The sequence below is a fragment of the Podarcis gaigeae genome (assembly GCF_964106915.1).
Source record: "Podarcis gaigeae genome assembly, chromosome: 4".
NCBI lineage: Eukaryota > Metazoa > Chordata > Lepidosauria > Squamata > Lacertidae > Podarcis > Podarcis gaigeae.
Genome location: NC_139677.1, coordinates 15,417,995 through 15,440,865, shown reverse-complemented (window position 1 = coordinate 15,440,865; position 22,871 = coordinate 15,417,995). Strand labels below are relative to the sequence as shown.

The 22,871-nt window shown below is 43.8% G+C and overlaps 1 protein-coding gene across 2 annotated transcripts in view; it reads left to right on the top strand.

The window, feature by feature from the left end:
• Nucleotides 1-22,871, top strand: part of GPC6 (glypican 6) — a 768,070-nt gene that overhangs the window by 426,641 nt on the left and 318,558 nt on the right. For both annotated transcript variants that reach the window (XM_083735305.1, XM_083735306.1), the window contains exon 3: nucleotides 697-1,088. In XM_083735305.1, the coding sequence (XP_083591431.1) occupies nucleotides 697-1,088 (392 nt within the window). The remainder of the gene's footprint in view (nucleotides 1-696; nucleotides 1,089-22,871) is intronic.

Here is a 22,871-nt window from a genome sequence, read left to right as displayed (position 1 = left end):
CCCCAGACTGCTCTCCAGTGTCCCACCACCATGATCCGAGGTCTAAATTGTCTTCTGCGTCATCCTTGGTGGGCTCTAGGCCAGGCGGCACCCATCGTTCTTCCTCAGCCAGCCAGGCTCTGACAACAGCTGACTGGTGCAGATCAGTGGAAGAGTACAGCTGAGTGCTGCAATGGGACAGAAGATTGTGCTCTTTCTGCTCTACAGTGTATTGGTCAAGGAGTGAAGAAATTACAATATGAATATCTTACCTACACAGTAGTTGTCTGGGCAGGGAGGCTGAAACGTGTCCCTTCAGCTCAGTGCTATGATGTTACCCCAGTGCTCTACAACACATTTAGAAGGTGCCTGGTGAACTTGGGGTCTGGTTCCGGCAACCCCCTGCTTTAAAAGTTTTTAAAAATGTGACCATAGCTGTCAACCTTCCCCCTTTTTTTGCGGGAAATTCCCTTATTCCAGTGCTATTTCCTGCTGCTTCCCACTGCTGTCCCGGATTGTTAGATATCCCGTAGACTGTCCCCAGGACAGGTGAGGCTGCTGATCCCTTATTTTCAAGGCTGCTAATCCCTTATTTTCAAATCTGAAAGTTGACAGCTATGAATGTGACACACTGTCGTAATCCTGATTATCACTAATATTTTTTCTTTCCTTCATACTATTTTTTTTTCCTTACGCTTATGCTTCTATTTTGTATAGAATTTTTCCGAGAACTCCTGGAGAATGCCGAAAGATCTTTAAATGATATGTTTGTACGGACATACGGCATGCTGTACATGCAGAACTCGGAAGTGTTCCAGGACCTCTTCATAGAACTGAAACGGTATTATACAGGAGGCAACGTGAACTTGGAGGAAATGTTGAATGACTTCTGGGCTCGGCTATTAGAGCGAATGTTCCAGCTCATAAACCCCCACTATCATTTCTCTGAGGACTACCTAGAGTGTGTAAGCAAATACACAGACCAGCTTAAGCCTTTTGGAGACGTACCCAGGAAACTGAAGGTTCAAGTGACAAGAGCTTTCATCGCTGCAAGGACCTTTGTTCAGGGGCTGACCGTAGGCAGAGAAGTTGCTAACAGAGTATCCAAGGTAATCCAAATTATTTCTTTTCATTGCTGGTTCTTTCCTTTCAATGCTTCACTAGAGCCTTCATCTCCTATTCCACGCTGTCCTTTATGGTGCGCAACTTTCAATCTATGCCACAATTATAGCTGAAAGGCAAGTTTGTTGACGTGTAACTGTGGGATGTTTTCTTCCTTCGACTAAGTCAAGATGATAGCTATACTGTTGAGATATCCATTTAGAAAGGAACATATGTCAGTATTTACGTAGCACAAATCCCTTTATAGGGATGCCAGCCTGCTTGACCCACATTTCCCCCTCCTCCTGAGTCTCAATCTCTGAGACCTGATTCCAGCATACAGAAGAAGTAACATGATGAGGAGCTCTGGAGTACAGCTAATGGATTTCATGTTGGATGCTGCAGGTGGAAAACTAGTCTGTAACGAATGTCTGAGGGTGTATGAGGTGGACAGATCTGTCAGTGTTGGTTTTTCTCTCATTTTATTTAAGTTCAGTCAAACTCTTTTCTGCATCAATTTGCCTTTTTTAAAGAAAGTAACCTCCCCCATTCATACACGCATTTCCAAGCACATTTCTTCAAGCGTTTCCCTCCAGCACAATACATTTCTGTATGTTATTTTCACCAATATCTACATTTTTCTGTGCTCTTTTCCCAATGCACACATTCTGCACATGTGTTTTGGCTGGAGAACTGCATCACAAAATGTAGAGAAGTGTAAATTTATAAGGACAGCTTCATTTGGTTCCGGGATTGATTTACAGAGTGCAAATTAGGTAGGTGCGAATGGAACAAATTTCTTCCACATCACCAGAAGTTGTAGGATCTAAGGGCAGACTAGGTATCAAATGAGATATTTTTGTCATTAGGATCTCCCAAGTTTGTTGTTTTTTCTCAGATGAGAGCAAGCCTCTCTTCTCATTTGTTTTAAACCTCTTTCCAGTATATAAATCAAAGCCATATGCTTGTCATCTAAAGAAGAAACTAAACATGTAAATGCATGACATCAGTATCCCAAAAGAAGGATGGTTTGATCAAAGGTTATGTCCCAAGCAGAGCAGTGGAACCTGAGGACTGATGATGGACAAAACCATGATTGTCATTTGTATATATGTTGATCTTTGCAAAGCCATTAGTTCTGACTCATGACTTGGGATGGTGCTGATAAGAGGTTCTGACTAAACATCAGGAAGAATTTTGTGATGGTAAGATCTATTTGACAGGGAATGGACTCCCTCGGGAGGTTGTGAACTTTCCTTCATTGGAGGTTTTTAAGCAGAGGTTGGATGGCCATCTGTCATGGAGGCTTTAGTTGAGATTCCTGCATCTCAGGGGGTTGGAATAGATAGCCCTTGTGGTCCCTTCCAACAATTAGCTCTGATGGTTAGAGCATGGTGCTGATAATGCCAAGGTTGATGGTTTGATCACAGTATGGGACAGCTGCATATTCCTACATTGGACTAGATGATTCTCAGGGTCCCTTCCAACTCTACAATTCTGTGAAATAATTTAAATGTATATTATCCCTTCAGAGCACTGAAGACCCAAGCCGAACTGTTTGTCCTTACTCTTGTGAATCGTTGCATTGGTGTTCCCCCATGCTTTCTTTTCCAAGGCTTCCCCCACATTCTAGTCTAAAATGAGAGTGTGAAAGCGGCAATCTGATTAAATAATTTACATTCATATCACAGAATGTAGTTGAGTAGGTAAAGAGTAGACGGCTCAAATTCAGAATATAAAAATAAGTCATCTGTCACATTCCCCCGCCCACTCCGTATTGCAGATCTTTGTAATCTACCGGGAGGTGTTCTGGTGCAAAAAGGAATGATGTGGATGACTTAGAGTCTTCATGATTAATGAAATATTCAGCAAAGAATTTGCTCGCCTTCTCTGTAACTGTGTGCATGCTTTTCGTCAGTGTCTCTCCTCTTGTACTTCAAGAACTTGCAGCAGCCCACAGCTTTGACATATCTTTAATATAGATAACTGAGTGCTTGCAGTTGTTTCAGGAATTGCTCTATATTGGCGATGAAGTTAATTTCCACGGTGTTGTCAAACTTCAAGAGACTGGTCTTCATTTAGATGAAATTATAAGGAGGACAAAGAAGTGTCACTTTTCACTCGATCACCAATTTTGAAGCAATATCACAACCCGTGGGTGCCAATAGGACATAGCTCCTACTTTGAGGGCTTGGATCAGGGAGGTATGGATTTGAATTCCAGATCACATGTAAAAGACCTTGGTCAAGATACTAACACTCCACATGGTTGCTGTTCTGATATCTGGGCTGATCAAGTGTATCATGCTCTGAATACTTTAAAGCAAAGGTATAAAACAAACATGACCCCCCCCCCAAAAAAAAACCCTCACCCCAATGCTGTTACTTGAAATGACTTTCTCCCAGGTTAGCAAAATCTCTGCTACATTTTTCTGATACAGGTTGCCAGGATATATCTGAGCCCTGATTTAGCTGGGATGAGTGGGTTACGCCAGGGGAGATCAACTAAGCCAGGAATCCTCCAGCTGAGCTGGAGATCTCCTGCATCGCAAGTTGTTCATCCAGCTGGATCTTTCCATAGGATTATGTCCTTAGATCTGTCTAAGAAAAACAATAAACCACACCCAGAATTTGATGTGGGAAGGGTACATTGCATATTTTTATTGCAATATGCCATTGTTTTCCCTGACCTACTATTGACTTCTTTGTTATAACTTCCTCTTTGGGATAGTTACATGGGAGGTGCCAGCCAGATCACATAACAAGCGAGATGTCATTATGTAGATCCATAGCCAACCAGCTATGTGTCAGCACTGATGGCGAACAAAATAGCTTTGCTCTTACTTTCAATGCTGAAAACGTTTGATCACTTTCAACAGGACACTCCAAAATTGCTACTGTTTGGGCAGTTCTCGGCCTTGTTGAATAGATTCTTGAGAACTGTTAACAGAAAATGAACATCTAGGTCAGTCTTCTGAAATCTGGTATCTTTCAGATGTGCTATGTTGACTGGCACTGAAGGGACTTGTGGTTCGAAATTTTGGGTAGCACTAGGTTGGGGGACCCCTTCATGGATCACTGCCTTGCCGTGGCGAAGGGGCTTGAAGAACTCAGAGAAGCTATGAACTATGCCGAGCAGGGCACCCAAGATGAACAGGTCATAGTGGAGAGTTTTGACCAAACGTGATCCACCTGGAGGAGGAACCGGCAAGCCACTCCAGTATCCCTGCCAAGAAAACTCCATGGACAAAGACAACAGGCATATAAAAGATATGACGCTGGAAGATGAGCCCCTCAGGTCGGAAGGCGTCCAACATGCTACTGGGGAAGAGCGGAGGGCAAGTACAAGTAGATCCAGAGCTGATGAAGCGGCTGGGCCAAAGCCGAAAGGACGCTCAGTTGCGGATATGCCTGGAAGCGAAAGGAAAGTCCAATGCTGTAAAGAAAAATATTGCATAGGAACCTGGAATGTAAGAACCATGAACCTGGGTAAGTTGGAGGTGGTCAAAAATGAGATGGCAAGAATAAATATTGACATCCTGGGCATCAGTGAACTAAAATGGACGGGAATGGGTGAATTCAGTTCGGATGACCATCATATCTACTACTGTGGGCAAGAAACCCATAAAAGAAATGGAGTGGCCCTCATAGTCAACAAAAGAGTGGCGAAAGCTGTACTGGGATGCAATCTCAAAAATGATAGAATGATCTCGATACGAATCCAAGGCAGACCTTTTAACATCACAGTAATCCAAGTTTATGCACCAACTACTTGTGCTGAAGAAACTGAAATTGACCAATTCTATGAAGACTTACAAGACCTTATAGAAGTGACACCAAAGAAGGATGTTCTTCTCATTATAGGGGATTGGAATGCTAAAGTAGGGAGTCAAGAGATAAAAGGAACAACTGGCAAGTTTGGCCTTGGAGATCAAAACGAAGCAGGGCAAAGGCTAATAGAGTTCTGTCAAGAGAACAAGCTGGTCATCACAAACACGCTTTTCCAACAACACAAGAGACGACTCTACACATGGACATCACCAGATGGGCAGCATCGAAATCAGATTGATTATATTCTCTGCAGCCAAAGATGGAGAAGCTCTATACAGTCAGCAAAAACAAGACCTGGAGCTGACTGTGGCTCAGATCATCAGCTTCTTATAGCAAAATTCAAGCTTAAACTGAAGAAAGTAGGAAAAACCACTGGGCCGGTAAGATACAATCTAAGTCAAATCCCTTATGAATACACAGTGGAAGTGAGGAACAGGTTTAGGGATTTAGATTTGGTGGACAGAATGCCTGAAGAACTATGGATGGAGGCTCGTAACATTATACAGGAGGCAGCAACGAAAACCATCCCAATGAAAAGGAAATGCAAGAAAGCAAAGTGGCTGTCCAATGAGGCCTTACAAATAGCGGGGGAGAGAAGGCAAGCAAAATGCGAGGGAGATGGTGAAAGATACAGGAAATTGAATGCAGATTTCCAAAGAATAGCAAGGAGAGACAAGAAGACCTTCTTAAACGAGCAATGCAAAGAAATAGAGGAAAGCAATAGAATGGGAAGAACCAGAGATCTGTTCAAGAAAATTGGAGATATGAAAGGAACATTTCGTACAAAGATTTCCACAATAAAGGACAAAAGTGGAAAGGACCTAACAGAAGCAGAAGACATCAAGAAGAGGTGGCAAGAATACACAGAGGAATTATACCAGAAAGAAATGGATGTCTCGTATACCCCAGGTAGTGTGGTTGCTGACCTTGAGCCAGACATCCTGGAAAGTGAAGTCAAATGGGCCTTAGAAAGCACTGCAAATAACAAGGCCAGTGGAAGTGATGGCATTCCAGCTGAACTATTTAAAATTTTAAAAGATGATGCTGTTAAGGTGCTACACTCAATATGCCAGCAAGTTTGGAAAACTCAGCAGTGGCCAGAGGATTGGAGAAGATCAGTCTACATCCCAATCCCAAAGAAGGGCAGTGCCAAAGAATGCTCCAACTACCGCACAATTGCACTCATTTCACACGCTAGCAAGGTTATGCTTCAAATTCTACAAGGAAGGCTCAAGCAGTATGTGGACCGAGAACTCCCAGAAGTGCAAGCTGGATTTAGAAGAGGCAGAGGAACCAGAGACCAAATTGCAAACATGCGCTGGATTATGGAGAAAGCTAGAGAGTTCCAGAAAGACATCTACTTCTGCTTCATTGACTATGCAAAAGCTTTTGACTGTGTCGACCACGGCAAACTATGGCAAGTTCTTAAAGAAATGGGAGTGCCAGATCACCTCATCTGTCTCCTGAGAAATCTCTATGTGGGACAAGAAGCTACAGTTAGAACTGGATATGGGTACGACAAGGCTGTATTTTGTCTCCCTGCTTATTTAACTTATATGCAGAATTCATCATGCGAAAGGCTGGGCTGGATGAATCCCTAGCCGGAATTAAGATTGCCGGAAGAAATATCAACAACCTCAGATATGCAGATGACACAACCTTGATGGCAGAAAGTGAGGAGGAATTAAAGAACCTTTTAATGAGGGTGAAAGAGGAGAGCGCAAAATATGGTCTGAAGCTCAACATCAAAAAAACGAAGATCATGGCCACTGGTCCCATCACCTCCTGGCAAATAGAAGGGGAAGAAATGGAGGTAGTGAGAGATTTTACTTTCTTGGGCTCAATGATCACTGCAGATGGTGACAGCAGCCACGAAATTAAAAGACGCCTGCTTCTTGGGAGAAGGGCAATGACAGGCCTAGACAGCATCTTGAGAAGTAGAGACATCACCTTGCCAACAAAGGTTCGTATAGTTAAAGCTATGGTTTTCCCAGTAATGATGTATGGAAGTGAGAGCTGGACCATCAAGAAGGCTGATCGCCGAAGAATTGATGCTTTTGAATTATGGTGCTGGAGGAGACTCTTAAGAGTCCCATGGACTGCAAGAAGATCAAACCTCTCCATACTGAAGGAAATCAACCCTGAGTGCTCACTGGAAGGACAGATTGTGAAGCTGAGGCTCCAGTACTTTGGCCACCTCATGAGAAGAGAAGACTCCCTGGAGAAGACCCTGATGTTGGGAAAGATGGAGGGCACAAGGAGAAGGGGACGGCAGAGGACGAGATGGTTGGATAGTGTTTTCGAGGTTACCAGCATGAGTTTGAGCAAACTGCGGGAGGCAGTGGAGGACAGAGGTGCCTGGCGTTCTCTGGTCCATGGGGTCACGAAGAGTCGGACACGACTAAACGACTAAACAACAACAACAACAAAGGTTGGGGAAAAACCCCTCCACTTTCATAGTGGGCACCTGGGCCCTTGCAGTGATCTGGCTCGGGGCAAGGGATTGATGTCTCCTTGAGCCAACCTCAGCCGCATCACACCTGCCCGGCCAATTATGGGATTTATAGGGGAGATGCCTTCATTCACTCTATGAAAATCCATTTTTACAAGCAGTCTGTGGATGTCAGACACTGTGCCCCTTCTATGAGGAATTATACCCTCCCTCAAAGCAATATTTTAAAGATAATATATTAACAGTTGACCATGCTACAATTAGAAGTGTTTCTGCTACCACCACAACTGACTGGTATATGGATTGGCAAGTCAACATTTGCAGAATCTTCATGTTCAATATATGAATTCAGGCAAAAGGAGACAGAGAAAATAAAAACTCCCTTCTAGTGCTGCAAAAATAGCATGCCTTTTCCAATATCTCCATGTTGGAAAAGTATAGCATATGAGACAACTCTAAGCTGCATCCAACATACATCGGAGCCCCTCAAATTCTCTCATAAAAGATAATTATTATGGTCATGCAAATATCTGGAGCATTTGACCCTGTAGCTAATATCTTGTTATTCCTGCAAAGGAACTTAACAATTAAATTAGCATCTAATCTTTTTAATGGTTATTTGAAAACTTTTCTGAACACCTGGTGTCAATTATGCCCCTGCCTTATTTTTGAGACTGACTAAATCAGTTTTGATCACTGGCTTTCATTAAATTATACAGATAGCTGGTTTCTTGCCACAAACACAGTGCTTTCTGGGAAGAGCGGAGCGAATGCAGTAATAGAATTAGAAGGTATAGGCAAGGTTTAGCAGTGAAAAATGTGCCCTGCTAATTGCCAGTGATCACTTCGAGTTGCAGCCTGCCAGCCTGCTGCTTTTTAAAGACACCAAATCAATATTCTCACAAACTCAGTTTTCATGGTTTATAAATAAGCATTCACCCTCTTTTCTGTGAGGGGGAGAGAAAGCTAAAAATAAAGGTCAATATCAAGTGTCACACTGATTCGGAATATAATTACTCGGAAGGGGGGAACAAATATGACATGCTGATAAAGCAGGTAATTAGGAGCCAAAACAAATAGTATATTAATGCTGGAAAATGCAATTTGAAGACATTGATAGAGTGTTATGTGAACCGGGTGGAAAAGGAGTTATTGCACAGAAGAGGCAAAATGCTGCTTCTGTTAGGCCCAAGCTTATGAAAGAATACCAAGTGAAGATTGCCTCTTTTCCCAGGAGGTGAGGGTGTAGGTTGGAGCCATTTATCATGCGCAGAATTTGTTGATTCGCTTAAGCATAGATGGGTGCAGATGCACACATGTGTAATGCTGTACCATATGTATCATTTAAAGCAGAGGTGAGGATCCTGCAGCCCTTCAGATTTTGTGGGATTGTAGCTCCCATTATCCCTGACTGTTGGACATGCTGGCTAGGGTACATGGAACTTGGAGACCAAGAACTTAGGGAGGGCAAATGTTAGCCCACCCCTGTTCTAAGGAGTAGGAGGTCAGGCAAAGTGAAATCTGAAGCCTGTGACCAGACTCAGTTTCTTCAAGTGGGATGTGAAGTATAGGTGGGTTCCCACAAGGCAAGACACAGCAATAACAGCAAGAACCTTTACTGAACTACATAACTGAGAAACAGAATCAAAGCTACTGCTTATATACATTCCTGAAAGCCTGGACCACCCCAACTCCCACCCTGATTGGCTATCTAAACTTTCAAGCTGCGAATCATGACTCAGAGTTCAAGGGCCTATGGCAGAGGCCCAAATCCTGAAATGTTCTGTGATTGGACATCATGTATCGAATCAGAACACGGGAGCTCAGAATCCTTAGTCCAGACTCAAGCTCAGGCAAACACAGACCACTGAATACATAACACCAGATGCTAAACAGGAGGAAGGGGCTTCTAACCACCTTAAAAGGGGACTTTATTTCTCAGAAGGAACACTCCTTTTAATGGCTATGTGAAGCTATCAAATTTCGCTTTTATTGACCTTTTGCCTAACACACCACCTAAAATTAATTTCCACCTTTTCCCCTGTAAGGCCTGCCTTGTTTCTTTTGATTCCTATTTTCCTCCAGTTAAGAACTTTGTGAGTCCCACCTAATGAGGCAGACAGACCTAGTAACAGCCAGTTTGTTCTTGTGTTTTAAGAGATAGAGGAATCAGCCACTGTTGTGCAGGCTGATTCCAATACCAGCACAGCACCTCAAGAGCCTCATTTGAATGTTTGCTACCCACTCCACATCAAGACTTTGATCAGATGTAGATGCCATGCTTCCAACATCAGCCAGTTTTATTCTCTGTCTCTGCCTCAGCTGTTCCATTTATGTCTAACCCGATGAAGAGTTCTGGACAGCTCAGAAGCTTGTGCACTGTTTCTATGACATTTTGCAGCTCGATAAATAATTTGGAATGTTTCTTGTACACTGTTGTAGGAATTCAGTCTCTGTCCTGGGCTAGGTCTTGTATCATCTCATACAAGGCAGTATCAGTTACAGATAGGTAGCCGTGTTGGTCTGCCATAGTCAAAACAAAACAAAAATTCCTTCCAGTAGCACCTTAAAGACCAACTAAGTCAGTTCTTGGTATGAGCTTTCGTGTGCATCTGAAGAAGTGTGCATCTGTGTATCTGAAGAAGTGTGCATGCACACGAAAGCTCATACCAAGAACTGACTTAGTTGGTCTTTAAGGTGCTACTGGAAGGATTTTTTTTTTGTTAAGGCAGTATCAATTCAGTCACTTTCTTTAATGGGTATCTTCCATACAGGGGCGGAGGAAGGGGTGTGTGGTGGGGGCTGGCCGCCCTGGGTGTCACCACTGAGGGGGTGACAAAATGCCAGGCAGCACTCACTGTCGGAGCCTCCGTAATGACTACTCCTCCCGCAGTGATTAACGACCCAAGCCTTTGAATGAGACTTCAGGCACGCTCTCCATGGTGCAGAATACTCAGACAGCAGCAGAAGGAGCCAGAAATATGTGCTACATTGCTACTTTATTTCTAACTACGCAAGACAGAAAAGAATATGCGTCTGCTCTCTGTGAGAGACAGAAAACAACAGGACACAGAAACAGGAAACCAGTAACTTCAACATCCGTCTCCCGTGAGACTTCCAACTGTCTGGAATGTCAACAGAGTCTTGTGACTCCAAGAACTGCACACTAGCATAACAGAAACCTAACATTCACCAGAGGGCCTGCAGTGTGCCTGAGCCACGCATCTCTCCTGGGAGTGACGTGATGGCTTGGGCGCCCGCAGGCTCCACGCTGCCCTAAACAGTCCACCTGCCGCCTCCCCCTCAGCTGTAGGGTGGCTAAGTGGGATGAGGCAGGCAGACTCTTCAGAGGCCCCATGGAGCGTCCAGCCCCAGCTTGCCCCACCGCGTGGCTGGCTGGCCCCACCCCTGGGTGCAGGCCACATGCGCCGCCCCAGGCACCTGATCAGCTTGCTCCGCCGCTGCTTCCATATTTCTTAACTTCTTTTCTCCTGACATGTTAGGACAATTCACATGCAGCACAGAAGAGTGGCAACCTTCTCCAGCTATTGCTGTGCAAAATACTATCTCACCATGTCTTCCGTCCCCCTCCACACACCGTTCCTTAACAAAGAATGGTTTGATGGGCTTTTCCTTGCACAGACCATTTCGCATCCTTTCTAGGGTTCTGTTTAGCATTTGGACCACCTCGTATTTGTAATATGCATTTTCACAGTCACTGTAAGGGAAAGGTTAAGCAGATTGCTGCTCGGAAGAAACTTCAGGGTTTTCTGCCAGTATTGCTGAGAGGTAAGTGTCAGAGGCCAGACTTCCAAAGGATTTCCAAAAAGCTAACTTGTATCGCCACAAGGGCTTACAGAATGACAGAAACAAAAGCCAAGGGGGTGGGGTGGGGGGAGGTTTGCAATGAATTCTCTGGTGAGGAAATTTGATAAACGTGCCACCAATGAGCTGGAGCTCATCTGATCCCCACCATTGACTCTTCTGCTGACACTGCCAGAATTGAACATCGCGTAGTTCTTCTGTGATTAATCTTACAGCAGCTTTAGAATTTTTGCTGTTTTAGCATGCCGAAGTAAGGAGGGGTAACGTGGAGAAATGCAGAGGAATCAAGCGGAGGATGGAAAGAGAGATAAAGAAGCCGGAAGGTTAAACAGCACTCTGAGATGTAAATCATTCTGCGACATGCTGACTTTTTAGAACTACTGGAGTCACTGATTATCTGTAAGATGTTTTAACAGACTGCCAACAGGAACGGTGTTTTCAAACCGTGGTTTGATAAGGCCTACTTATTTCATTTCTTATGCAGATCTGAAGTAAAAAGACCAATGGATTCCGCCCATCAAGTCTGCATGCAGTGTATTATTCAAAAAGATATCTGATTTGGGGGAAATGAATGATATTTGAACTGGTTGTCTTTTGAAGCAGTTCCTTTAAGGAGATTCATCATTGCCTAATTCAGAGGTACCAAGGATTTTTTAAAAAATGCCTGGGAGTACACTTGGAAATCTAACAGGCTGTCATGGCCACACACAAAAATACCTATTTCACATAATAAAAACCAGTTATGCTCAGAAACCCTATCCCTCAAAACAAAAACAAACAAACCCCACAACCAAACAAGAACCTGACCCCCCAGAGTAAACCTCCATTAAAAAAATATCAAATCCTTGTAATGGCCAAAGGGCCTTGGTGGATGCCAAGGGGAAAATACCCACAAGACCAGTTTCCCTCTGCAAGGAAAGACCTTTCTCTCCCTAGAGAATTAAGTCTGCTCTTTTGGCTCTGTGATGCTCTCTCAAAGACCATATGATTGTATGATCCATTTCTGTGAGCTCCTTGTGAAATCTTATCAGTAACAAATGCAAAAGAAGTTCCCATGAACTCTTTGTGATGCTATTTCTGACATCAGAGTTATAAATCACTTGGGTCCAACCTGTTTAACAGCATAGTCCTAACCATGTTTATTCAGAAGTATAAATTTAATGGCACATACTCCCTAGAAAGTGGGTTGAGACACACAAGCCCAAGAGACCTCCAACTTAAATTTCTCAGAAACCTCCTCAGATTGATCAGTTAGCAATGCCCCTCCTGCCCTGCTCCTCTGCTTACTGAGAGTTTTTCCAAACTTCCAATGAAAACTTTTTTGGGAAGCAGTTTGATTTCTCAAAGTATGGTCTTTCTTTTACTTAATGGGCTAAAACCCATAATTTGAAGCATTGGAGTAGTGTGGGTTGCCAGCACCCCACATGGAGGGAAACAGACAGAGTATGCATGAGTATTAAACTGCCTAACACCCAAAAGATGGCAACCACAGAGGAAAAAAAAAAAGAGTCATTCCGTTGTTTGGAGAGGTCACTTCCTGGTTCACATGGAGAAGTTGCTTTCAGCAGAGCCCAGTGACGGAAGTCTGTAGCTGTATTGAAGCAGCACTGGGTGTTGAATTTTTTTGTCCCTAACAATTTTGCACCCGGGGCAACTGCCCCTGTGCCCCCCCCATGCTACCAAACAGATTTGAAGATGATTTTAATAGTAAGCTGTTTACACATCTAACACATACATGATTTGACTGGAATGCCTCCATTTACTGGAATGTGCATTCTAGTGTAAAACAGAAGAAGAGAAGAAGAGTTTGGATTTGATATCCCGCTTTATCACTACCCGAAGGAGTCTCAAAGCGGCTAACATTCTCCTTTCCCTTCCTCCCCCATAACAAACACTCTGTGAGGTGAGTGAGGCTGAGAGACTTCAAAGAAGTGTGAATGGCCCAAGGTCACCCAGCAGCTGCATGTGGAGGAGCGGGGAAGCGAACCCAGTTCACCAGATTACGAGTCTACCGCTCTTAACCACTACACCACACTAGCGTTTTCATAACCCAAACAGCTTTGGGTTTTTCATAACCCTTACTCTGGATTGAATTACATTACTTCTCCAGCCATTTTCACAAGGAATAGCCTTTTGCCTTTCCTGCATCTATAATTCAGATGTAAAACCTATATTGACTAGAATACCTACTTATTTGATAAATGATTCCTTTTCTCTTCTATTTGATTTTAGCTGGACATTTATAGAACTACTCAATAGTCTAGTTACGCTGAATCTAGATGAGGAAGGCCAGAAAAGTGCCCATTTATAAATAGATGAGATAATATATTCTCCACATCTCTCTTCAAAATGTCATTTGTAGTAAGGTGCTGGTATATGGTTAAGAATTACATATGTCAGTGGCTTTTAAATGGTTTTCCAGGAAAATTGTTTCCTGAAAACTTAACAGGAGTTCTCCAAGAATATCCGTCACGGTAGTCAACCTGCCTGAAAGAACTTCCTTTGCAGCATGCAATATTAGAAGACTTTGAGTGCAAACTGAGTTTGGTCAGCCATGGCACAAGATTTGCCCAAGACCTGCACAAACAAAGAATGTTTCTTAAGATGAATTCCAGAGCACTCTGTAGCATCCTGTGGTTTGGAATCAATATGGAAATTAAGACGATTGAACTCCATTGTTCTAACCACACAAGGCTGTGTGATTAGCCACTTCTCTGCTTTGGAGTCAAGTCGACTTGCACATCGTTTGATGTGCATTTCAAATGGGCACTTAAGAGTTTGGGGAAGGAAGAGACAGCTAGAAGCATTGAGGAGATGTAGGATTGTACTTCTCGATATTTGGAGAAGTGGAAGGTACATAACAGCAAACTGTCCAAGTGTCCCTATTTTCCAGGGGCATTCCTGGATTTACAGAAGTTACCCCGCTTTCTGATTTGATCCCGGAATGTCTGTATTTTCATTAGGATGCCCCCATTTTCATCAGAGAAATGTTGGAGGGTATGGAATTATGTGACTATACAACCTTTAGAAGACATCTGAAGGCAGGCCAGTCTTAGGGAAGTTTTTTTTTTAAAAAAAAAAAGTTTAATGTTTTATTATGTTTTAATATATGTTGGAAGCTGCTCAGAGTACTTGGGGCAACCCAGTCAGATGGATGTGGTATTGATAATGATCATGATAATGATAATTGTTGCTCTGATTTGTAGCCTCTTTGGATGATTTTGCCTCTCTAGGATGTGTCAAACTCTGGAAATGCCCATTGATTGCCCGGATGGAGTTATGCAATCCCCAAGCTAGGGAGATAAGTAACTACACAACCTTTAGAAGGCAACTGTATAGGGAAGATTTACATGCTTAATGTTTTTATATATGTTAGAGGGAAACCCAGTCAGATGGGTAGGGTTATAAATAATAAAATTATTATTATGGAATAAAGGTAAAGGGACACCTGACCATTAGGTCCAGTCGTGGCTGACTCTGGGGTTGCGGCACTCATCTTGCTTTATTGGCCGAGGAAGCATACAGCTTCCGGGTCATGTGGCCAGCATGACTAAGCCACTTCTGGTGAACCAGGGCAGCGCACGGAAATGCCGTTTACCTTCCCGCTGGAGCAGTACCTATTTATCTACTTGCACTTTGACGTGCTTTCGAACTGCTTGGTTGGCAGGAGCAGTTGCGGGGATTCGAACCGCCAACCTTCTGATCGGCAAGTCCTAGGCTCTGTGGTTTAACCCACAGTGCCACCCGCATCCCTTATTATGGAAAAGGACGTCCCTATTTTCATTGGAGGAATGTATATAACAGTGCAATAAGGAGCTCGTTTAAACATTTGACTGAGGTACGTGAAAGAAAAATCAAGGCACGCTGTCATCTTGTCATACCTTCTAGAGATCTTAAAATAACCTTCAAGGAAGAAAACTTCCCTCTGCATCAAGTGGCGGGGAATGGACGCTATGAGGAGGTGTTTAGAAAGCTGCCGCTATCCCATCCGTCATGCGTGACATGTACTTCGCTAGGAGAGATAAGCACTTACAGGTCTTTCATCATCTCTCCTTCCACCTTCACTCCTCTATCTCTCTCCCCCCACCACTCTTTTCTCATTCCTTTTTCAGAGTATGAGACAGAGAAGCTCAACCACAGGGTTAGCTGCTGTCAGAAACCTCCCTAGAAAACCTTCCTGCCTCAAGCTCTTTGGGGAGTCCTCGGGCTATTTCCTAGCCCAGTGTAATAAACTGCTAAAATCTCTGAACTCCCAGATTGAATGCATTATTACTGTGGTATACAATTCATTCCATCGAAGCTTTCAACCTGCTAATGCTAAAAGGGAATAGGCTGGCTGGAAGATACAACTCCCTCTCTTTTACACAGCAGCAGCGAGTGGAAAGTAGCAGCCAGCCAGCCCCTCGCTTTTTTGAGCTGCATGCTCAATGAATGCAGCAAAGTTGTCAAAATATTTATTAGCACTAATGCAATATTTACAGGGAGCTGGATTCCACCCCCACCGTCTTCCCTTTCATATTTCTGGTTGAGGGTAAAAAGAAAAGAACTCGGTGGAAAAGACTGATGTGTCTAGAAGAATAATTTGGAGATATTTTACATACAGGAGGAAGATGACGATGACAATGACGATGATGATAAAGATAGGAGGGTTTTTTTTGGAGGCCTTGATTGATTCCAGGTCTTCTCCATGGGTCCTATTGTCAACCTTTTCAACTGCATATTACTTCATAATCCATATTTTGTATCTCTCCATATTGTCCATGATATTTGCTACATTGCAAGTGTTATTAAGGTAAAGGTAAAGGGACCCCTGACCATTTGGTCCAGTCGTGACCGACTCTGGGGTTGCGGTGCTCATCTCACTTTATTGGCCGAGGGAGCCAGTGTACAGCTTCTGGGTCATGTGGCCAGCATGACTAAGCCGCTTCTGGTGAACCGGAGCAGCGCATAGAAATGCCGTTTACCTTCCCGCCGGAGCAGTACCTATTTATCTACTTGCACTTTGACATGCTTTCAAACTGCTAAGTGGGCAGGAGCTGGGACCGAGCAATGGGAGCTCACCCCGTCCAGGGATTCGAACCGCTGACCTTCTGATCAGCAAGTCCTAGCCTCTGTGGTTTAACCCACAGTGCCACCTGCTTCCCATTGCAAGTGTTATTAGATTCCTGCTAATGTTTTCATCATCTTACAGTGGTCTCCTAGATAAATTATAAACTTTCCCCATTGTTTAGTGAGGTTTTGGTCTTCTTGGTTCCTGAGCCTTGACCATTTTAAACATATTTGCAATCTGCAAAGAGGACATATAAATGCATATGCCCATACTTTTTCTCCACTGTTCAAAGAGGCTATGCATTGGTTATTGCTGACGTGTAGTGAGATGGTCGGCAAGCCTGACGCAGTATATGCCCGTAGGAACACGCTTATAGGTGTGATTCAAGCATTTATGCATACAAGTGTATGTGTGATTCACACAATTTCCACTTTCCTGAATAACACATTAAACGGTGCCTGCAGATGTAGGCAAACCACAGTGGTGACAAATGCATACTTTGATTTCTTCAAAACTAGATACAGTGGTACCTCGGGTTACAAACTTAATTCGTTCCGGAGGTCCGTTTTTAACCCGAAACCATTCTTAACCTGTGGCGCGCTTTTGCTAATGGGGCCTGTTGCTGCTGCCCCACCACCAGCACGCGATTTCCGTTCTCATCCTGGGGCAAAGTTTGCAACCCAGAGCAACTACTTCCGGGTTAGCAGAGTTTGTAACCCAAAGCCTTTTGAACCCAAAGCGATTGTAACCCAAGGTACCACTGTATGTGCAGTTTTTTTTGCCGCTGAATGTAGGTAAGGGCTTCCATGTCTGCATATAGGCCTATTGTTCTGTCACAGTTGGTGGTCAGTAAATCCCATCCCGGTGAGATGGGACTCCTGGATTGCTTGTATCCTGCACTCCTGCTAGCATCTCCTCTATTAGGACTACTAACACTGGCAGGGGAGGCACTTCTTCTTCTTCTTCTTCTTCTTCTTCTTCCTCTCCCGCCCATCTGCTGGGTTTCCCCAGCCACTCTGGACAGCTCCCAACCAAATATTAATAATAATAATAATAAAGTGAGAAAGCATCAAACATTAAAAACTTCCCTAAACAGGGCTGGCTTCAGATGTCTTCTAAAATTCAGATAGTTGCTTATTTCCTTGACATGTGACAGGAGGGTGTTCCACAGGGCGGGCGCCACTACCGAGAAGGCCCTCTGCCTGGTTCCCTATAACCTCACTACTCACAGTGAGGGAACTGCCTGAAGACCCTCGGAGCTGGACCTCATGTGATCAAACCTATGACTTTGATGGACAGTATCCATACATTACCAGTGTGCTTTGGATCCAGCCATAGAGGAGCAGCTTTAGACTGGCTACCAAGCGGCAAAGATGATTTATGGACCTGGGTAAGAGACTAGGAAGGGATGAAACAGTGAGCGCCCACTTACACAACTGAAATGAGTCAAAGGTATACAAAACCCTCAGCCAGCTTGGTGAGTTGTCATTCCATCCCAGAAACACTTCACACTCTACATGGCAGTCACATTTGCTGCGGTTACACAATGTATTGCACACTAAATACTTAACATGTACGTGTAAGATTGAGAAACATGTGCATTACTACTTTGGTACTACACTGAACAGATATAATCCCTGATTGGCTTACTCTCTTCAGTATGAGTTCTACAATGGTGGAACAGTAAAGGTAAAGGACCCCTGGATGGTTAAGTTCAGTCAAAGGCAACTGTGGGGTCAGCGCTCATATCACTTTTCAAGCCAAGGGAGCCAGTGTTTGTCCACAGACAGCTTTCCATGTCATGTGGCCAGCAGGACTAAACTGCTTCTGATGCAACAAGACACTGTGATGGAAGCCAGAGTGCATGGAAACACCATTTACATTCCCTCCACAGCAGTACCTATTTATCTACTAGCACTGGTGTGCTTTCGAACTGCTAGGGTGGCAGGAGCTGGGACCGAGCAGCGGGAGCTCACCCCATGGCGGGGATTTGAACCGCCGACCTTCTGATTGGCAAGCCCAAGAGGTTCAGTGGTTTAGACCACAGCACCACCCATGTCTCATGGTGGGCAGGGAATAAAGAAATTGTATCCCACATTGTTAAACATTGAAGCCTGCCCTTTATATGTGTTTTATTACTGGGACAGGTGTGTGTGTAACTAACCCATATAGCCAAAGCAATACCAATTCCTGCATTAAGCAGCTGTCAAAAGCTCTAATCTTGGTGGCAATCCATGGTGTGTTCATTGGTTTCGGGCAGATTAGAGTCACAACAGTTTGCACACAGGTGTGTTCATATAGAATGAAAAAGAAAGAAAAGCTATGAAACGATATTGACAGGCACTATTTGCTTTTATTTGAAAAATTGTATTATTTATCTGAAAAGCTGTTTATTCCTGTGTGTGCCAGTGTGCAGTGTCAGTCAGCAATTGAACAATAGCGTTATTGTGGCAATGCAAAGCTTGTGTTAAAAGGAGATGTTGTCAGAGGAGAAGGCAGAGCTCAGTACCGTAAACTGATCTTGGAGGAATGTTTCGAACATTGTTCTTCTGTCATTCCATCTGCAGAGGCTCAGTTGTACAAGGACGATCCCTTAGGCAGTATCAATACAGTATTGAGGTTTACGAGCCAAGATGCACATCACAAAGAATTTTAATAAAGCTTGACAGATATATTGCATTAATAGTGCTGATGTTAGGAAGGTAGGACCTGCAGAGTCAGGTGTGTGTATGCTCAGCAGTGGTTAAAATCTGACAAGAAAAAAGCACCAGTTTATAGAGCAGATGTTATTGGTTCAGGGGAAATCCAATTGTAAATGCTATCCTTTTTGTGATTGGTCAGAAGAACCACATGTTGTGATACAGCATTACATATAAGGGAGGGGATTGGGGCTGACTCAGTAATGGACAACTGGGGCTGGGGCAAAGACTGGATAGCTCAGTTGGTTAGAGTGAGCAAGAGGATAGTGCTGCTAACGCTGAGGTTGCAGGTTCGATCCCTGTATGGGACACCTGTATATTCCTGTATTGCAAGGAGTTGGACTGGATGATTCCCAGGGTCCCTTCCAACTCTACAATTCTATGATTCTGTGAACCAAGAGCTTTCCAATTCACTACAACATCACTCTAGATTATGCTAAATCAGAAATGTGAGCATTGCAGCCTATCAGTGGCGTAGCGTGGGGGGGTGCAGGGGGTGCTGGCCGCACCGGGCACAACATCTGGGGGTTAGGGTTAGGGGGTGCAAATCCACGGGTTAGGGGGCGCAAATCCACAGGTTAGGGGGTGCAAATCCACGGGTTAGGGGGTGCAAATCCACAGGTTAGGGGGCGCAAATCCACGGGTTAGGGGGCGCAAATCCACGGGTTAGGGGGCGCAAATTACTTGCCTTGCCCCGGGTGCTGACGACCCACGCTACGCCACTGCAGCCTATGCTGGCTTTCGAATTCATCAAATGTTACTAATGTTCATTTATTCCTCCCATGTCCCAGAATGGAAAACAATGCAGTGGAAATAATAATAATAATAATAATAATAATAATAATAATAATAATTATTATTATTATTATACCCCGCCCTCCCTGGCCAGAGCCGGGCTCAGGGCAGCTAGCACCAGTAAAATTACAATAAAAACATAATTGGGGGGGGGGGGTGAACCAATTTAAAATACAGGTTAAAATACAGTTTAAAATGCAGCCTCATTTTAAAAGTAGCCCATAGCTCAAAACCATAAGGGGAGGTAAACATAAGGGTCAGACTGAGTCCAAACCAAAGGCCAGGCGGAACAGCTCTGTCTTGCAGGCCCTGCAGAAAGATGTCAAGTCCCGCAGGGCCCTAGTCTCTTGTGACAGAGTGTTCCACCAAGTCGGGGCCAGTACTGAAAAGGCCCTGGCCCTAGTTGAGACCAATCTAACCACCTTGCGACTTGGGACCTCCAAAATGTTGTCATTTGTGGACTGTGAGGTCCTCTGCGGGGCATACCAGGAGAGGCGGTCCCGTAGGTACGTGGGTCCTAGGCTGCATAGGGCTAGGTATTTGCTGTTGTTGTTTTTGGTTCACAAACAATAAGTACTTGATGATGCCCCAAGTTGCGCTGTGTTTCCTTTGCAATGAAATCAATGGATTTTGCATTGAAATGAATGGTGCAGAATAACCCGGTGATAACTTAATTATTTGCGGAATGAATTACAATGAATTTGGTCACAGTGGTGACAGAGGCAAAAAACGTAGTCTCTTGTCAGAAGCCAAATTGCAGTGGCACAGCAACAATGCTGCGTGAAAAGAACACAAGTTGGTACAAAAATCAATGCCTTCTTACATCCGTAGTCTGGGATGAAGCATGGATCTGCTGTAAAAAAAGTCTCTTCCTTCCTTATTACTCATTGCCCTCCGCCATTCTTTAAATAGTCCCGCCCCAACTTCCATGGTTATCTGCTGTACCCCTTCCATCCACTCCTCAGAAAATCTCAGTTATGAGATACCTTCCAAATCCGTTTAGAACTACTATGTCAACAATGCATATTTGTTGTTGTGTGCTAAGTCCTTTCCTCCTCAGAGACATGATAGTGATGAGTTTGTGGTGCTAATTCCAACCATCTTTAAAATGCAAATGCTGCTTTGATATTCAAACAACCCTGCTTCTTCACTTTCTAGCATTTGGTATTACCATTTTTTAACCAAGACTTATGAAGCTTTGTCCTTAATAAGGGCAAGTTACCAGAGCATTTTACTTGCCTCTTACAGACACTGAGCTTGGCTCCATTCCCCTAAGTACCGAAATCCAATGAAATACATAATAAAAATAGAAATAGACTGCAGTCTTTGGCTTTTATTAAGAAATATTTCCAAATGGAACCATTTTGTCAGATCTTTCTTAAAGGAAAAAAAATAGTTCACAACATAATAGAAAGCTATTAAAGTGGAATATTAGCCGCACATGTCTTTGGAACCTATAAAATGCTTACCAAATAATCCATAACCAGTCAGCTATAAGTACAATATTTAAAATATTAGTGTCAGGGGGAACATCCACAAAGGAGTCAGTAAAAGGCAAGGATGGGGGATAAGAAAACTGAGAAAACTGATTGGTACAGATCTTTTTATATTATTATATAAGAAGCAGGTTATTTTTAAGTGCAATCTAGCAGGCGTGACTCAGGCTTCATTTATTTCAGTGGAGCTTGTATGGAAGCATACTGGCATCCTCTGCAACAGTTTGCACCTGGGTAGAAATAAACATAGGATTACAATGGAAGATAGGAAAACTGAGATGCTGCCGTGTGGGGAGAATGGCAAGTATCTTAGCTCTAAGATAGAGTTCTCACTAAGGTGTTTAACATTTGTGACCTGTACCACTGCCGAGGGATTCACATAGATACCGTATTTTTTGCTCTATACGACTCACTTTTTTCCCTCCCAAAAAGTAAGGGGAAATGTGTGTGCATCTTATGGAGTGAATACAGGCTGTGCAGCTATCCCAGAAGCCAGAACAGCAAGAGGGATTGCTGCTTTCACTGTGCAGCGATCCCTCTTGCTGTTCTGGCTTCTGAGATTCAGAATATTATTTTTTCTTGTTTTCCTCCTCCAAAAACTAGGTGCATCTTGTGATCTGGTGCATCTTATAGAGTGAAAAATGAGGTAAATGCTCCCCCCCCCTCTCTCTCTCTCTCTCTCACACACACACACACACAGAGAGAGAGAGAGAGAGAGAGAGAGAGAGAGAGAGAGAGAGAATGATATCATGGAAAGGGGTAGGATAGAATTTGCTCTGACATGTTGAGATAATAATAATAATAATAATAATAATAATAATAATAATAATAATTTATTTATAAGACACCCATCTGACCTCAGTTGCCCAAGCATTCTCATTGCCCAAGCCATTCTGACTGGCTTCCAACAATTTATAAAACCACAGTAAAACATCAAACTTTAAAAACTACCTTGTACAGAGCTGCCTTCAGATGTCTTCTAAAAGTCGGATAGTTGTCTATTTCCTTGACATCTGATGGGAGGCCGTTCCACAGGGTGAGCGTGACTGCTGAGAAGGCCCTCTGTCTGGTTCTCTGTAACTTCACTTCTCACCATGAGGGAACCGCCAGAAGGCCCTCAGAGCTGGACCTCAATGTCTGGGCTGAATGATGGGAGTGGAGGCAGTCCTTCAGGTATACTAAGCTGAGGCCGTTGAGGGCTTTAAAGGTCAGCACCCGTACTTTGAATTGTGCTCGGAAACATACTGAGAGCCAATGTAGATATTTTAGGACCGGTGTTACCTGGTGGCTCCTCCTCTGCCAGCCACATTCTGGATTAGTTGTAGTTTATGAATCACCTTCAAAGGTAGCCCCACATAGAGTGCATTGCAGTAGTCCTAGCAGGATGTAACCAGAGCATGTACCATTCCGGTGAGACATTGTGCAGGCAGTGTACCAAATGGAGCTGGTGGACAGCTGCCCTGGACACAGAATTGACCTGTGCCTCCATGGACAACTGTGAGTCCAAAATGACGCCCAGGCTGTGTACCTGGGGCACAGTTGCCCCATTCAGGACCACACCTGCCCACCCCATCTCCCAGAAACAGTACTTTCCCTGTTTTGTCGGGAGTCAACCTGAATCCATTGACTACCAACTTGTTCAGA